The sequence below is a fragment of the Pteropus alecto genome, unplaced genomic scaffold (assembly GCF_000325575.1).
Source record: "Pteropus alecto unplaced genomic scaffold, ASM32557v1 scaffold95, whole genome shotgun sequence".
Taxonomy (NCBI): Eukaryota; Metazoa; Chordata; class Mammalia; order Chiroptera; family Pteropodidae; genus Pteropus; species Pteropus alecto.
This window is the reverse complement of record NW_006441071.1, coordinates 11,870,031-11,884,657: the sequence shown is the minus strand read 5'-3', so window position 1 is coordinate 11,884,657 and position 14,627 is coordinate 11,870,031. Positions and strand designations below refer to the sequence as shown.

Below are 14,627 nucleotides of genomic sequence, written 5' to 3'. Positions count from 1 at the left end.
AACTACAAAATACATAGAATGGAATCCTTATAGTCATTTTAAATGATGCTGCATAAATCTACTTACTGCACAAAGATGTTCATGGTACACTATTATGCGGAAAAAAACAGATTATAAAATGGTAGGTGTAACAGATACCATTCGAAAATAAAAATGCCTTGAAAAGGATATGAATGGTACATCTTAAGGGGTTAACCTTAGTTATATCTGAGTGAACCATACTTTGTGTGTGCACTTATTTATTCAATAGATTCCTACACAATATGTCAGTCACTGTGCTAAGTGCTAGAGATGCAAAACCAGAAATAATCCTTCTGTTCACAAGAATGTTTTAGAATACTGAGAAACAAAACATAAACAAACAAACAAACAAACCAAAAAAGCTAAACTTTGTACTGTCAAAGCTTGGGTTTTTGGTCATTTGTATAGTATCACCATTTTCAAAACTATCCAGAATGTTCAGTAATTCTATCACACAACTGCAGGGAAACAGGTCCAAACTCACTGGGGAAAAAGAGAATGTGCTTTGTGTCTTTACCTGCTATAGTCACATATTTAAACGTTTACTTGGATAGAACTTGTATAGGAGGAGTAACAGTACTCCCTCAAAAAAAAAAAAAAATGCTCAATTTTCATACAATGACGAATTACAACAAGATCAAGAAGTCATAATCAGGAGATCAATCATCCCAAGGTTGGCCATCAATTCAGCCTCCAGTGACAAATATAATTTACAACTTTAAGTAACAAACACTGCTCTCTATAATAAATACTCTAATAAATATAGTACCTTATAACACTAACGAATGGCCTCAAAGTTACTAGTTAATGATCTTTCCAAGGTTTACATTAGGTATCCTTTTGACTATTATAGAAAACTCTGCCTTTGTCGAAAAGCGACTTAGCCCTAAAATCAACTCTACGATGACAAGATATGTGTTAAAGTTTAATCCCATTTTTTGGGGCAACTGATGTATATTAATATTTCATAATCTTCCTAATCTATGTAAACCAATGCTTATCTTCTCAAAAGCACTTTGACAATTTACTATCCTTTCAAATTTATTATGGAAATTATTAAACTTAATTTTAATCAAGGCTAAAAAAAAGACTATAGAATAGAGGGGAGACAATCACCAAAGTGAGCTAGAAACACATGCAACTGTTATGAATAAATCTTATGAATATTACGAAAGAGAATTATTTGGTGCTATAAGTATCACAATAGGAAAAGTTCTGACGTTCTATAATGTTTCTAAGAGTAAGAAGAGGCTTAACTAACTAAAAACAAATTCAAAATTTAAAAGGCAGAAAGAAAACTTCAATTCTGAAAAGTAGGTAAAAATGCTTAAAAGTTGCAAAACTGCTTCATAGTGCACTAAAATTATCAAATTATTTAAAACCAATTTGTCTTTGTGCCTTCTACTAAAAATCATCACCCATTATAATATGAAGGCTTACGAAATTGGAGAATTCCATAAAAAATTAAAGCCTGTAGTAATCAACATAAAAGAACCATATTAACCACATGTAGAATTTAATTCACCCTAAGTTAAGGTTCATAAATCAGTCATGGATGACATTGCTTATCCCAAAGCATATTTTATAGAATACTATTACTTGAAAAAAAGTTGTGTTAAAATGAACTTGAAAAATACTAGGTTAAAACAAAAGTTTTATTCACGACTTTCCAGAATCTGTAATATACAGGCCCAGAATCACTTATCCACAATTCTAAAGTCCAAAAGATTCTGAAAACTAGTTTAAAAAAATAACTTATGTGGTAGCAAAAACTCACCTGAACTGTCATGAGGTTCTTCATAGTCTTTGTCTCATTTAATCTGACCATACTTTTTTTTTTTTTTTGTAGAAATTACGTGTTTGATTAAAGGGGCTGCCTCAAGTTCCCTGGGGATGTTACTTAATAAACACTATATACACAACACCCTTCTAAAATCTGAAGATTTCTGAACATTCCAAAACATATCTGGTACAAGAGTTTTGTAAAATGCACTGTGAACCAGTACTGATGCACAATGTGAGTCTATAAGAGGAATATTTCCCAAATCTGTGATGATGGAGCTCACTTTTAAAAAGAGAAAGGAAATACTGAATTAGGGTATGCCCCAAACTGACTATAAAAGGCTACATGTCTCATATCTAATAAAGGAGCCCAGGGCAAAGCCACAGAAAGTGTACTGAAAATTATGTAAAACAAATGTTTTGTTGTTGTTATAACATTTTATGTAACACTGCAATAACAGTAAGGAGTTTATTATCTGATGAAGAAAGAGAATTGATTGGCCTATGCTTACCTAACACTAATAAGGAAGAGAGAAACTATTTGCCAGATCCAAGTATTTCTGTCTCTGAAGACTTTTCTAAAATTTGCTCTGCAGATAAAAATTTGAAAGTGTTAAGGCAAGTGAACTATTTTCTTCTATTTTGTCCCTGGAAGCCTTTTTCCTCAACTAAACAAGCACACAGAAAGTACATAAGAACTTGCTGAATTTGCTTCTGAGTTTTTTCATTCACTTTGTCTATTACTGGACATGAAACACCCTAAATTTTCCCTAATCTACATTTTGAACTTCTATTTCAAAAATGTAGCAATACTTTATTTCTTTACAATATAAATTCCTTTTAATTCAATCCTTAACAGTTAATATTTTTATTCTGCTACTGGTACAGGCTGTATAGGAGCTATATCAATAACTTATAAGCTACTTAAGTCATAATTACCTTTGAACACATGAACAGGTCACAAACGAACACTTACAAGGTTTTAGGAACAATGGTATTAATACTACTACATACTTTAGAATTGGAAAAATTTTCAAATTTAAAAATATTACTTAATATTTTAAAAGCTAACATTTCAAAGAGAACTTAAAAAAAGAACTTGCCAAATCAAACTAAGTTCATACAGCCTAATGCACTGCTTGTAAAATTTAAAAGGCTCTTTCTGAAAGTTACTTTTAAAAATTGTAGCTTTTCATTGCTTAGACCAACATGGACCACTTTGCAATTTTCAGTTCAACAAATTAAGCCTGGTTTTGTTTTTGTTTTTTTTTTTTAATTTTTCTTTTTCAATCAGAGTTGACATTCAATATTATTTTATATTAGTTTCAGGTGTACAGCATAAAGGTTAGACATTTATATAATTTACAAAGTGATCCTCCCCAATTAGTTTAGTGCCCACCTGGCACGATACATAGTTATTACAATATTATTGACTATATTCCTTATGCTGTACTTCACAGCTCCATGGCTATTTTCTAGCTCCCAATTCGTACTTCTTAATTCCTTCACCTTTTTCACCCAGCCTCCCAACTCATTTACCATCTGGCAATCACCAGTTTGTTCTCTGTATCTATGAGTCTGTTTTCATTTTGTTTGTTCATTTATTTTGTTCTTTGGATCCCACATATAAGTGAAATCACTTGTGTTTCTCTGTCTGACTTATTTCACTTAGCATAATAAAGACTGTTTTTGATACTAAAGATTATGCTACTACTTTATTAATGACACATTATAAATATATTAAAAATATATTTAATTGCATTTAATGATTTAAATAACTAAGGTATAATAGCAACTATATCAGCTAAACAAAATTCACTCCCTCATTTGCCAACTCATTATCAAATTACTATCAAATCTTAATTATTTTTGTTACTGAGGGAAGGAAAACTGAAATCCACAATTCATTAAAGTAAACAATTCTAAGTGTTTCCCAATAAGGCAACAATTTTTATTAGGGTTAATAAATGAAGTTAATCATCTGCTTTTATCTCACCTATCTTTCCTTTCAATAAATGAGACATTTAAACTGATTAGAAGGCAAAGAAAAAGAAAAGCAAAAGCACCTGAGTAATTAAAAAACAGAGCAACCAACCACTGAATACTATTTATAGGATTTTTTTTGTTTCTATTATTTAAATAGGCTTGTGACACATGAGTATTTAAATTGGTGTAAGTCAAACTTACAAATCCTTTTATAAAAATATGGTTGTCTTATTAGTTGATATAATTCTTGTATTTCACATTTTTCTGGAAATGAAAATATATACTGAAAACAGAGTGCTGAAAAACACATGACGTAAGAAAAAAAAAAAAAAACTAAGACCCAGAAAGATAATCTGACTTGCTTTGGTTTACGAAACTAGTTGCTATGAACTTTAGTCCTGGGACTGCTATCTCCTGATATCAATGTTTTTTCCATTGCACTGTAATGCCCTTACCCAGGGCAAAAAACTACTTCTCATAAGTGATGGAAAGAAAGCATCACTTATGGAGAAATTGGTCCAAAGAAATTTAAAAATACGATGTCCAAAGACTTTAAACTAAGAAATTCAAATGTACTGCACCAGAATTTTTTTGTTAGTAATAAAACCTGTTCTGCTCTGGGTTTTAATCATGGGAATGGTATAAAACTTGACCCTTAAACATCCCTCCCTCCCCACACACACACATACATGCATAGAGGTGCATGTCATTCTGTTAAGCAGAGACAGACACACACAGACACACACAAGTGCGTATACATATGCATTTCATTCTGTTAATCAGAGCCTTCCATGACACCTAATTCAAAGAACTTGAAGTATGCTTAAATGCAATTCTCACCCATTTGTGCTGGCTTACCAGATTTGTGCTTCTTGTGTTTTGCTTTCTTTTTGATGATCAATATCTTATTCTGGATCTCAGGTTTGTAAGACTTGAATGCAAGAGAATGAAGACCTTCGCGCTTTCTTTGAAAGTTGTCAATCAAAACATCTTTTAATTTCTTTTTTTTCTTTTTCTTCTTCTTTGCCCTCATTTTAGTTAGTTTGAGTTTCTTGTGGCTCTGCAGTGACTGCTCTAGTAGAATATCCCTTACGACTTTGTGGCAGTTAATTTCTGGATGATCACTGTGACTTCCATTTACATGTATCTGGCAAGATTTCAGAGCATTTTCTTTTAATGGATTGGGTTCAGACTTTACTCTGGAAGCTTCACCATATCTTTCCTGATTTTCTATAAACCTTATTTCCCCTGGACTGAGAGGTTCTCCAAAGCCAGTAACTTCCCCTGGACTTTCTGGTTTCTCTAAATTTTCTTTACAACAATCCGTTTTTTTAATTTCGCAGGGCCTGCGAATTCTAATTTCACAGTTGGATTTCACTTCCATTTCAACAGAGATGTCATGATTATCCAAGTTCATTTTAGCAGGGCAGCAAGTTAGATCAAAATTAATTTCTTGCTCTTTCTTGAAGGCAGAGGGCAGGCCTTCTCTATTACACCTATGTTCTCCATTACTTGTACTAATATAGTCGGACTTCAATTTCTCCAGTTTAATCCGAGGTACTCTTTGTATTTTAATGGGTGGAACTGGAAATTCTGGGGCCTGAAAAGGTCTCTGCTTATAAATCCGTACATCTGCACCACAGAACTGTGGAAAATGTACATAAGCATTCTCCAAATAATCGTAACCAAGGATAACTTCCCTGCATTCATGAATAGGCTGCCCAAGTACAGCATCTTGAACTTCTTTTTGTGTTTCATACACAAAGTCACAAAGACCCTTAAGTAACCACACTTTTTGGTGGAAAGGTAGTTCGTGAAAAGGTTTGTCTTCCAATGGATTAACTTCTCCAAGAACTTTAAAAAACTGAGGACACAACCCAAGTTTTTCAGCACAGTTATCGGGATTTTCAGTCTGCCCTACAGCAGTGTACCACTGCTGCACTTTCTGTCTCAGTGCTGCTTCCCATGTCCTATAAGGCAAAGTAGGTCTTCGATGTAAGGTAGGTCTGCGATGAGGAGGACTTAATAGAGAAGTCATTATTTTAGATAGAAAAGCATTACACTGAGGCATCAGAAGACAACGTTCCAATTCGTAAAAGACTATTTCTGGCAAATTTAGAATTTGCTGGGCTAAACAAAGGAAATGCCCGATAGCTGGAATTTCCCACATGGTCTCCATACAAGTTGGAGCTGCTTGAGCTAGAAGTTTTCTCTCCCATTCTTCTATTTCCTTTTGATTAGCTTCTTCTGCTTCTTTTCTTTCCTGTTCCCGAAGCCTAAAGAAAATTTAACAAAATATACTATTATTGCTTAAAGTAGAGAATACCATAAAATACTAAATTTTAAGTAGTTCACATTTATCTTCAGTCAACAAGGCACATGGCTGTTCCAGTTTTCATTATCAATACAAAGTGTCCTATTATATGTATCAGTATTTTTTTTTCAGCTAAAGAAATACACATTTAACTTGACCATGAGTTTTACTGATAGAGGATAATCAATAAATGACAATACTGCCACTTAAAGTAAAATTCTTCAACTTATAATGTGCATTAACTTCAAAATAAATGAAAAATATTTTAAAGCATGTTTAATACACAAAAACAGTTTGGTGCTTTCTAGAAGTAATGTGACATCATAAAAGAACTATAAAGATGTTTACATTCCTTCATCCCATAATTCCATTCCTAGAAAGTAAAACTAAGAAAATAATTCGATAGAAGCAAAAAGTTAGGTGTTTGTCAATATGAACTGAAGTTTTGTCATGTAACAAAAACAAAACTATAAAGAAGTTGTATTATACGACTGGAAAATAAACTGGCTATATTTTGTAGCCTTAAAAAATAAATTGTGAATATCATGTATAAACACAAAAATATCAGAACACAAATTAAAATTACAAGTATTATATATAAATACAAAAATATCAGAACACAGTACTTAACAAATAATAGCAATAATGAAATATGCATACACTGAACAAGGATATAATAGTATTTCAAAAATAAATTACTCCTAGGATGATGAGATTATGGGTGTTTTATCCCCTTAGCAATTTCTTTACTGACACTGCTACAAAATCTTCTTAGTTAAAAAATTTAAAAATTAAATGAAAAGATAAACATTAATCTTTGTGATCTTATATTAGGCAATGTGTTCTTAGATATGACACCAAAAGCAAAGGCAAAAAAAGAAAAAGTAGAAATCATCAAAATTAAAAGCTTTTGTTCAGTGAAAAGACAACCCATGGGAGAAAATTTCTGCAAATCATATATCTAATAAGTATTGTATCTAGAAAATATAAGGAACACATAACTCAATAATAAAAGGACAAAAAACTCAAAAAATAGGCAAAGACATTTCTTCAAAGATATACAAAATGAACAATAAGCACATGAAGAGATTCTCAACATGGTTATCCATTAGAAAAGTGTAAATCAAAACCACAATAAGATACTAATTCATACCACTAAGATGACTATAATATCACAGATGGTAACAAGATTTGTTAAAAAGGTGGAGAAATTGGAAACTTCATACAATATAAAGGGTACAGCTGCTTTGGAAAGCAGTCTAGCAGTTCCTCAGAAGGTTAAAAAAACGTTACCATGTGATCCAACAATTCCACTCGTAGGTATATACACCCCCAAAATAAAAATTTATGTCCACACGAAAACCTGTACATGAATGTTTGTTCATAGCAGCATTATTCATAATAGTCAAAGAATGGAAGCACCCCGAATGTCTATCAGCTCCTGAATGAATAAATAAAATACAGCATATCCACATAAAGGAATATTATTAAGCAATAAAATAAAGTGCTGATAAATGCTTCAATACGAATTAACCTTGAAAACATGATACTAAGTGAAAGAAGCTATCCACAAAAGATGACATATTGTATAATTCCATCTATATGAAATATCCAGAAATCTATAGAGACAGAAAGTAGATTAGTGATTTCCTAGGATTGGGGAAGTTGGGAAAAATGGGGTGTTACAGTTAATAATACTTATTTTGTGGTGATGGAATGTTCTAAAATTGACTGCGGTGATGACTGCACAACTCTATGAATATACTAAGAACAAATGAATTTTACACTTTAAATAAGTAAATAGTATGATGTATGAATTTTACTTCAAATAAGCTGTATAAAAAGAAATCAAAGCATGTAAAGTTTTCACAGAGAAATTAGAATAACAACAAAGGAGGGAAAATATAAAAATTTATCTTATTCTTGACTTTTCAAGAGTTAGAATGCTTCCTCTAGATAGATGTATAAAAACGATGAAATGTGACTGACTCTTGGGCTCTAAATAAAAACTGATGTATAATGTCGGACATTGGCTATTTTTCTGTGCTATCGTATTGTAATTTGTTAAAACAAACATACAGTAATTTGTATAAAATAGTAAAATACTACTTTAACAATAGTAAAATACTACTTTTACAGAATAAGCTTACTTTAACATTTTTGGCTGAGAGGTCAAACTATAACCACCTTGCTATTACAGATACAACAGATTATTTGATCAAGTAGTCCCAGTTCACTAAAAAAAGTTAATAAACTGTCATTTGTGATTGGCATTTATATATATTAATCCCATTTGAACATCCAAATAATGTTAAATATTCTTAACATTCATTTTTTTTTAATAAATGTGCTTACAGTTTTGAAAACTTTTAATATTCTGAATGAGGGTGGTGGTGAGCTGGCAGAATCTGGTTTCTCCAATACAAAACTGAGATGCTAAAAGCCCACATACTCAGTAGAAGGGTTTACTAGAAACAACAGTCCCTCCCCTGTTTCCAAATAGGAAACTGCAAGGAAAATTGTCTTTATAATAGGAGTGGTGGAAAAAAAATAAAAAAAAAAATGGAAAAAAAATAAAATAAAATCTCTCCTAAGATTTTATAATTATAAGCTGACTCTGATGTGGATTTACTACTGCCCATACTCACATTTCCAGGTGCTCAGAAAAACATCACACTAAAAAATGCATTTAATGTGGTCTCATGTCAAAACTGTTGTCAGGTATTTGAATAGAAAAACAAATCAAATCTCTAAAGGAATAAACCTTATACCTAGATCTTCAGAAAATCTCACTGATATGGTGACGAGAAATGAGTTCATAGTCAAAGATCACAAAATATAAAGAGAAATAAGGTACTATAAGAGGCAAGAAAAAAATGTGACCCTTCAAAAAACTATGGATATAGAAATTACAGAACATGCAAAATATAATACGCAGTGAAAAGAAACTGAAAACATTAGTAAAGTGAAGATTATAAAAAATGACAGAGCAGTTCTGAAAAATAAAGAGAACTTCTAGATATAAAAAATATATAAATTAAAAGAAAAAAAAATTACAGTTAACGCCTCAACAGCAATAATGAAAGCCAGAAGACAATGGAATATCTTTAATGAATTGAAAAATAACTATCAATGTAAATTTCCACTAAGAGCAAAAATATCTTTCAAAATGACAAAAATAAAGATATTTTCAGACAAACAAAAACTCAGTATTTGTGATAAACAGAACCCAACCGGAAGGAAATTTTAAAGAATGTACTTCAGATGGAAGGACAGTGATCCTTGACTGAAGATCAGAGATAGGAAAAAGTAGCAATAGGTTAATCTATATATACATGGCATGACATAACAATAAAAATGTTTTGTGGAGTTTAAAAAGAAAACAAGCTATAATTAAAATACATTACAATAGCAAATAAACTGGGTGAAAAATGCTTAAAGTTGAAAGTGTTCCAAGGTCTTTATATTAATCATGATTAATTTTAGGCTTTGATGAGTTAAAAACTATGAATGTGAACATTTCTAGGGTAGCTACCAAAATAAGATTTTATAGCATTCAAATTAGTAGAGATGGAAACATAAAAGGAAAAATAATATAATAATAAATTAGTGGTGGGATACAGCCAAAGCAGTATTTTGAGGGAAATTTATAGATTAAGAATATATATTTAGAAAAGTTGAAAATCAAATATATAAGCGCTTATTAAAAGAAAAAACAAAAAACAAAACTAGAAAACAGCAGATCAAACCCCCAAAGCTGAAAGAAGAAAATAAAGAGCAGAAATTGAAAGAATAGAAAACAAATATACAATAGAAAAATAAATTCAAAAGTTGGTTAAGAACATAAATAAAACTGATAGAACTTTGGCAATATCAATCAAAAAAACATACATGCAGATGAAATCAGAAGCATGGCAGCATGGAGAATCTCCCCGATCTCTCCCCTTGAAATTACAAGCTGAAGACCTACAATTCAACAAATGACACCCAACCTGCAGACAAGCACATCTGAGAGATCTGCACATCAAAGCATCTGAAGGTGGGCCAATCCTATGAGACAGGAAGGTGGAAGCAGAGAGAGGATCAAAGACAGGTGCTGAAGAACACATCCTGAAACTCTCTGCAGAACATGGCAGAGGGGGAAATATGTGGCAGCTTTTTGGCTCCTTGAAGCCCTGAACAGTCCTGCCTGAATGATCAGCATTTTCATACAGTGGAGCCCAGTGATGAGGGCAGAGTTAAGACAGAGATTGAATGAGGAAAGGTGACAGCTGTGTCTTAGCAACTGCCACAGCCAAACAGAAAGTTGAGTCACAGAGCCTGGCCATCTTCCCCTACCATCCCAGAGTGCATCCTACTCATTCTCCACCATACGCTCCCAGAGTTAGCACCAAGCCCGAGAGGAATCTGTAGCAACCAGAACATAAACACACACTGCAGCCCATCCCAGGGACAGGGCAGAGATATAGAAGGCAGCTGAAGCTTGAGGGCCAGCAATACCAGAAAACAGAAACACACACCTCTAGCCTCTTCCAATGTTCTCCACCCCCACCCAGTCAGGCTGATTCGGAAGGAAGCAGCGGAGCATTGTATCTGACTGTTGGCATAGTACTGGGGCTTCAAGGCCTTTTCAGAGGCTCAGATCCCATCATCTTTGACATTCTACCCTGAAAATGAGGTGACCTGGTCACAGGGGAGACACACACCTCCCTGGAGAATAAAGTGTGTTTTAAACCTCAAAGCAGAGATCCAGGAGGACTGGGCAGTCCAGGAAGCTTGGGCCCCACCTACTGGAAATCAGAAGGAAAACCTCTTCTTATCAACTTGCAAAAGAGATGTTTCTATATAATAAATTTTCTTCTAAAAAAAAAAGCAGAATAAATTCCCATTAATGCCCAGGTAGAGAAATAGTCCATCAGCCACCATGAAAAACCAAGGTGACAAAGCAGCTAAGAAAATGAAAAATTTCTAGAAAATAAGCTTAAAAATATAGAAATATGTGATTTAAATGTCAGAGAATTCAAGATTGCACTCCTGAAAAAACTCACTGAGATGCGAAAAAATTCAAAGAACTTAGAAACAAAATCAGTGAACAACAGGAAGACTGAAACTCTAAAAAGAACAAAATAAAACTGCTGGAGATGAAGAAGGAATTAGCAAGCCTAGGAAACAGAGTTGATCAGATGAAGGAAAGAATTAGTGATCCTGAAGACAAGAACCTGGAAATGAGCAGATAGAAGAGAAAGACTTGAGACTAAAAAAATTGAAAGAACTCTACAACAGCAGTCCCCAATCTTTTTGGCACCAGGGACTAGTGCTCCTATGAGAATCTAATGCCTGATGATCTGAGGTGGAGCTGAGGCAGTAATGCTAGCACTAGGGAGCAGCTGTAAATACAGATGACACTTCACTTACCCGCCACTCACCTCTTGCTGTGCGGACCAGTATCAGTCTGCAGCCCAGGGGATGGGGTCCCCTGCTCTACAAGAACTGACACCATTAGAAAAAGCAATATAAGAATAATGGGTATATCGGAAGGAGGAAAGAGGATGAAAGGAACAGAGAGCTGATTCAAACAAATAATGACAAGAATTTCCCAAACCTATGGAAAGAACTGGATCCCTGAATCCAAGAAGCAAACAGAACACCTAATTATCTCAACTCAAACAGGCCTTCTCCAAGATATATTATAAATAAAATTGTCAAAAATTAATGACAAAGAAAGAATTCTCAAGGTAGCCAGGGAAAAGAAGACAATAACTTATAAAATAACATCCATTAGATTATCACTGAACTTTTCAGCACGAATTTTACAAGCTAGGAGGGAGTGGAACCAAATATTCAAACAATTGAAAGAGAGAAAATACCAGCCAAGAATAATACATCCAGCAAAGTTCTCCTTTAGATGTGAAGAAGAAATAAAGACCTTTCCAGACATACAAAAGCTGAGGGGATTTTCTACCAAAAGGCCGACATTACGGGAAATACTGAAGGGGGTCATTCTATTTGAAACAAAAAGACAAAAAAATATGTAACTATAAGTTATATGACTAACAGGCAGAAGGAAACAGGAAAGTTGAACTCTTAGTAAGAAAAGGGTAATGTAAGCTTAAATATTACATAATGGTTAAAGGTTAAAAAAAAAAAAGCACTTTAAAAAGAGAAGACAACAGCTATTGCAACCTAGAAATGAATGTACAGCATAAATAGGGAAAATCTGACACAACAAAAACAGAAATGAGGAAGGAATAAAGATCTGAATCTGCAAAGGGAAATGGAGATAACATGCACACAGAAAAAAAAGGACTACTGTATATATAACTTTCCTTTACATAAACTAATGGTAACCACACACAGAAATTCCAGAACTGAGCCGCAGAACATAAAACAAGACAGAACAGAGGGAAAAACCACACAACATGACCAAATCAAAATAACAGACAGAAACACAAGGACAAAGACACAATGGAGACACTGAGCTACCTGAAAACAAAAGATAAAATGGCTATTGGAAAACCTGATACTTCAATAATCACCCTAAATGTAAATGGATCAACTCACCACTTAAAAGTGACAGAACAGCAGAATGAATCAAAAAAAAAACCAAAATATGGCCAAGTAACGACAGAAACATGGTGGAATGGGAGATGTTCTTAGATCTCTCTCCTTGAAACAACAATAAGCTGCACATCTAAAACTCAACAAAAAACACCCAACCTGCTGTCTGAGTGTGGAATCTGCATATAAGAGCTACCACATGTCAGAACCCTGGGAGTTGGGCGGTAGACTGGGTGACAAAGAAGCTGCCTCTTGCAGCCAGAGCTCCCTGTAGGAGGAGGGGGAGGGGAGAAGGTGCAGAGGGTTCCCTCAACAGTCCTGCCTGAGAAAGCTGTGAGCTCCATGCAGTGGCAGTGCCCAGGGATCACAGCAGAAAACAGAAGTGGGGACGACAGAGAAACAACAGTCGATTGCAAAATGCAAGGTTGAGCTGCGGCCCCCATCCTCCAAACCAGAGGGCCCCTCTTCCCATATCCTCCAAGACCAAACACCACAGAGCCCCAGGGAAATCTGAACAAACGCTACCAAAACTGTTGCCACCACTGAAAGGGACTGAGACCTAGGGTAGCGAGACTGAATATTTACAGGAAAAAAAGGCATTATTAAGACTTTATATAAAGCAAGAATCCAAAAGGCTTAGACGCCATCTACTGGAAAACGAAAGAAAAACACCTTTTTTGCAACAGGCTAAAGAGAGACCTTTATATAATAAATCTTCTTTCTGGGAAAAGAAATGCATAATACACTTCCATTAATGCCCAGGCGGAGAAATAGTCCATTAAACACCATGAATAACAAAAGTGACAAAGCAGCTCAGAAAGAAAGAGAAAAACCTCCAGAAAATAAAAGCTTAAAGACATGGAAATATGCGACTTAAGTGACACAGAATTCAGGATGGTACTCATTATCAACAATTCCAGGAACTGAAAAAACAACAAGATCAGCAGAATCAGTTTTTTAGCAAGGAGACAGAAATTCCCAGAAAGAACCAAATAGAACTTTCTAGAGATTAAGATCACACTGAAAGAGAAGAAAAACAAAATCGCAAGCTTGGAAAACAGTCGACCAAATGGAGGAAAAGATCACTGATAATGAAGACAGAAATCTAGAAATAAAGAAGGAAGAAGAGAGAAACCACAGAATGAAAATTAATGAAAGAAAAATACAAGAACTAGCTGATATCATCAGGAAAGGAAACATAAGAACAACGGGCATTCTCAAAGGGGAGAAAAAGGAGCAAGGATTAGAAAACATTTTCAGACAAATAGTTGACAAGAATTTCCCAAATCTAAGGAATGAACTGGAGCTTGGAATTCAAGAAGTCAACAGAAAATCCAATTATCACAGCCCAAAAAGGCCTTTTCCAAGACACATTGTATTAAAATTATCAAAAATAAATGACAAAGAATTCTCAAGGCAACCAGGGAAAAGAAGGAAATAAAGGAAAATCCATTAGATTATTGTCGGACTTCTCAACACAAACATTACAAGCCAGAAAGGATTGGACTCAAATATTCAAACTACTAAATGGAAGGAACTAACAGCCAAGAATAATGTAGCCAGCAAAGGTCTCCTTTAGATACGAAAGAGAAATAAAGACCTTTCCAGACATAAAAAAAAATGAGGGAATTTCTCCACTATGAGGCTGCATTACAGGAAATACTGAAAGGGGTCAGCTCACCAAAAGCAAAATGACAAAAAACAAAAAAAAAACAAAAAAAAAACAAAAAACATAACTATGAGTAAGGCAATTAGCCGGCAGACAGAAGCAGAGGAGTGCAACTCTTATTAAGAAAAGGGCATTATAAGCTTAAAAAAGAGATTTTCTATTGCAAGATAGTAAGATCGTTCAGTACACTAAGGACAAATTGAGACAACAATAACAGAAAAGGGGAGGATTCATAGATCCAAATTTGCAAAGGGGAATGGAGATAAGGCACACACAGAAGAAAATGGAACACACACA

General features: G+C 34.0%; 1 protein-coding gene across 1 annotated transcript in view; it reads right to left on the bottom strand.

Moving 5' to 3' along the window:
• Positions 1-14,627, bottom strand: part of KIAA2026 (KIAA2026 ortholog) — a 90,379-nt gene that overhangs the window by 36,106 nt on the left and 39,646 nt on the right. Inside the window, 1 exon segment of the mRNA XM_025051405.1 lies at positions 4,648-6,065. Within this exon segment, the coding sequence (XP_024907173.1) occupies positions 4,648-6,065 (1,418 nt within the window).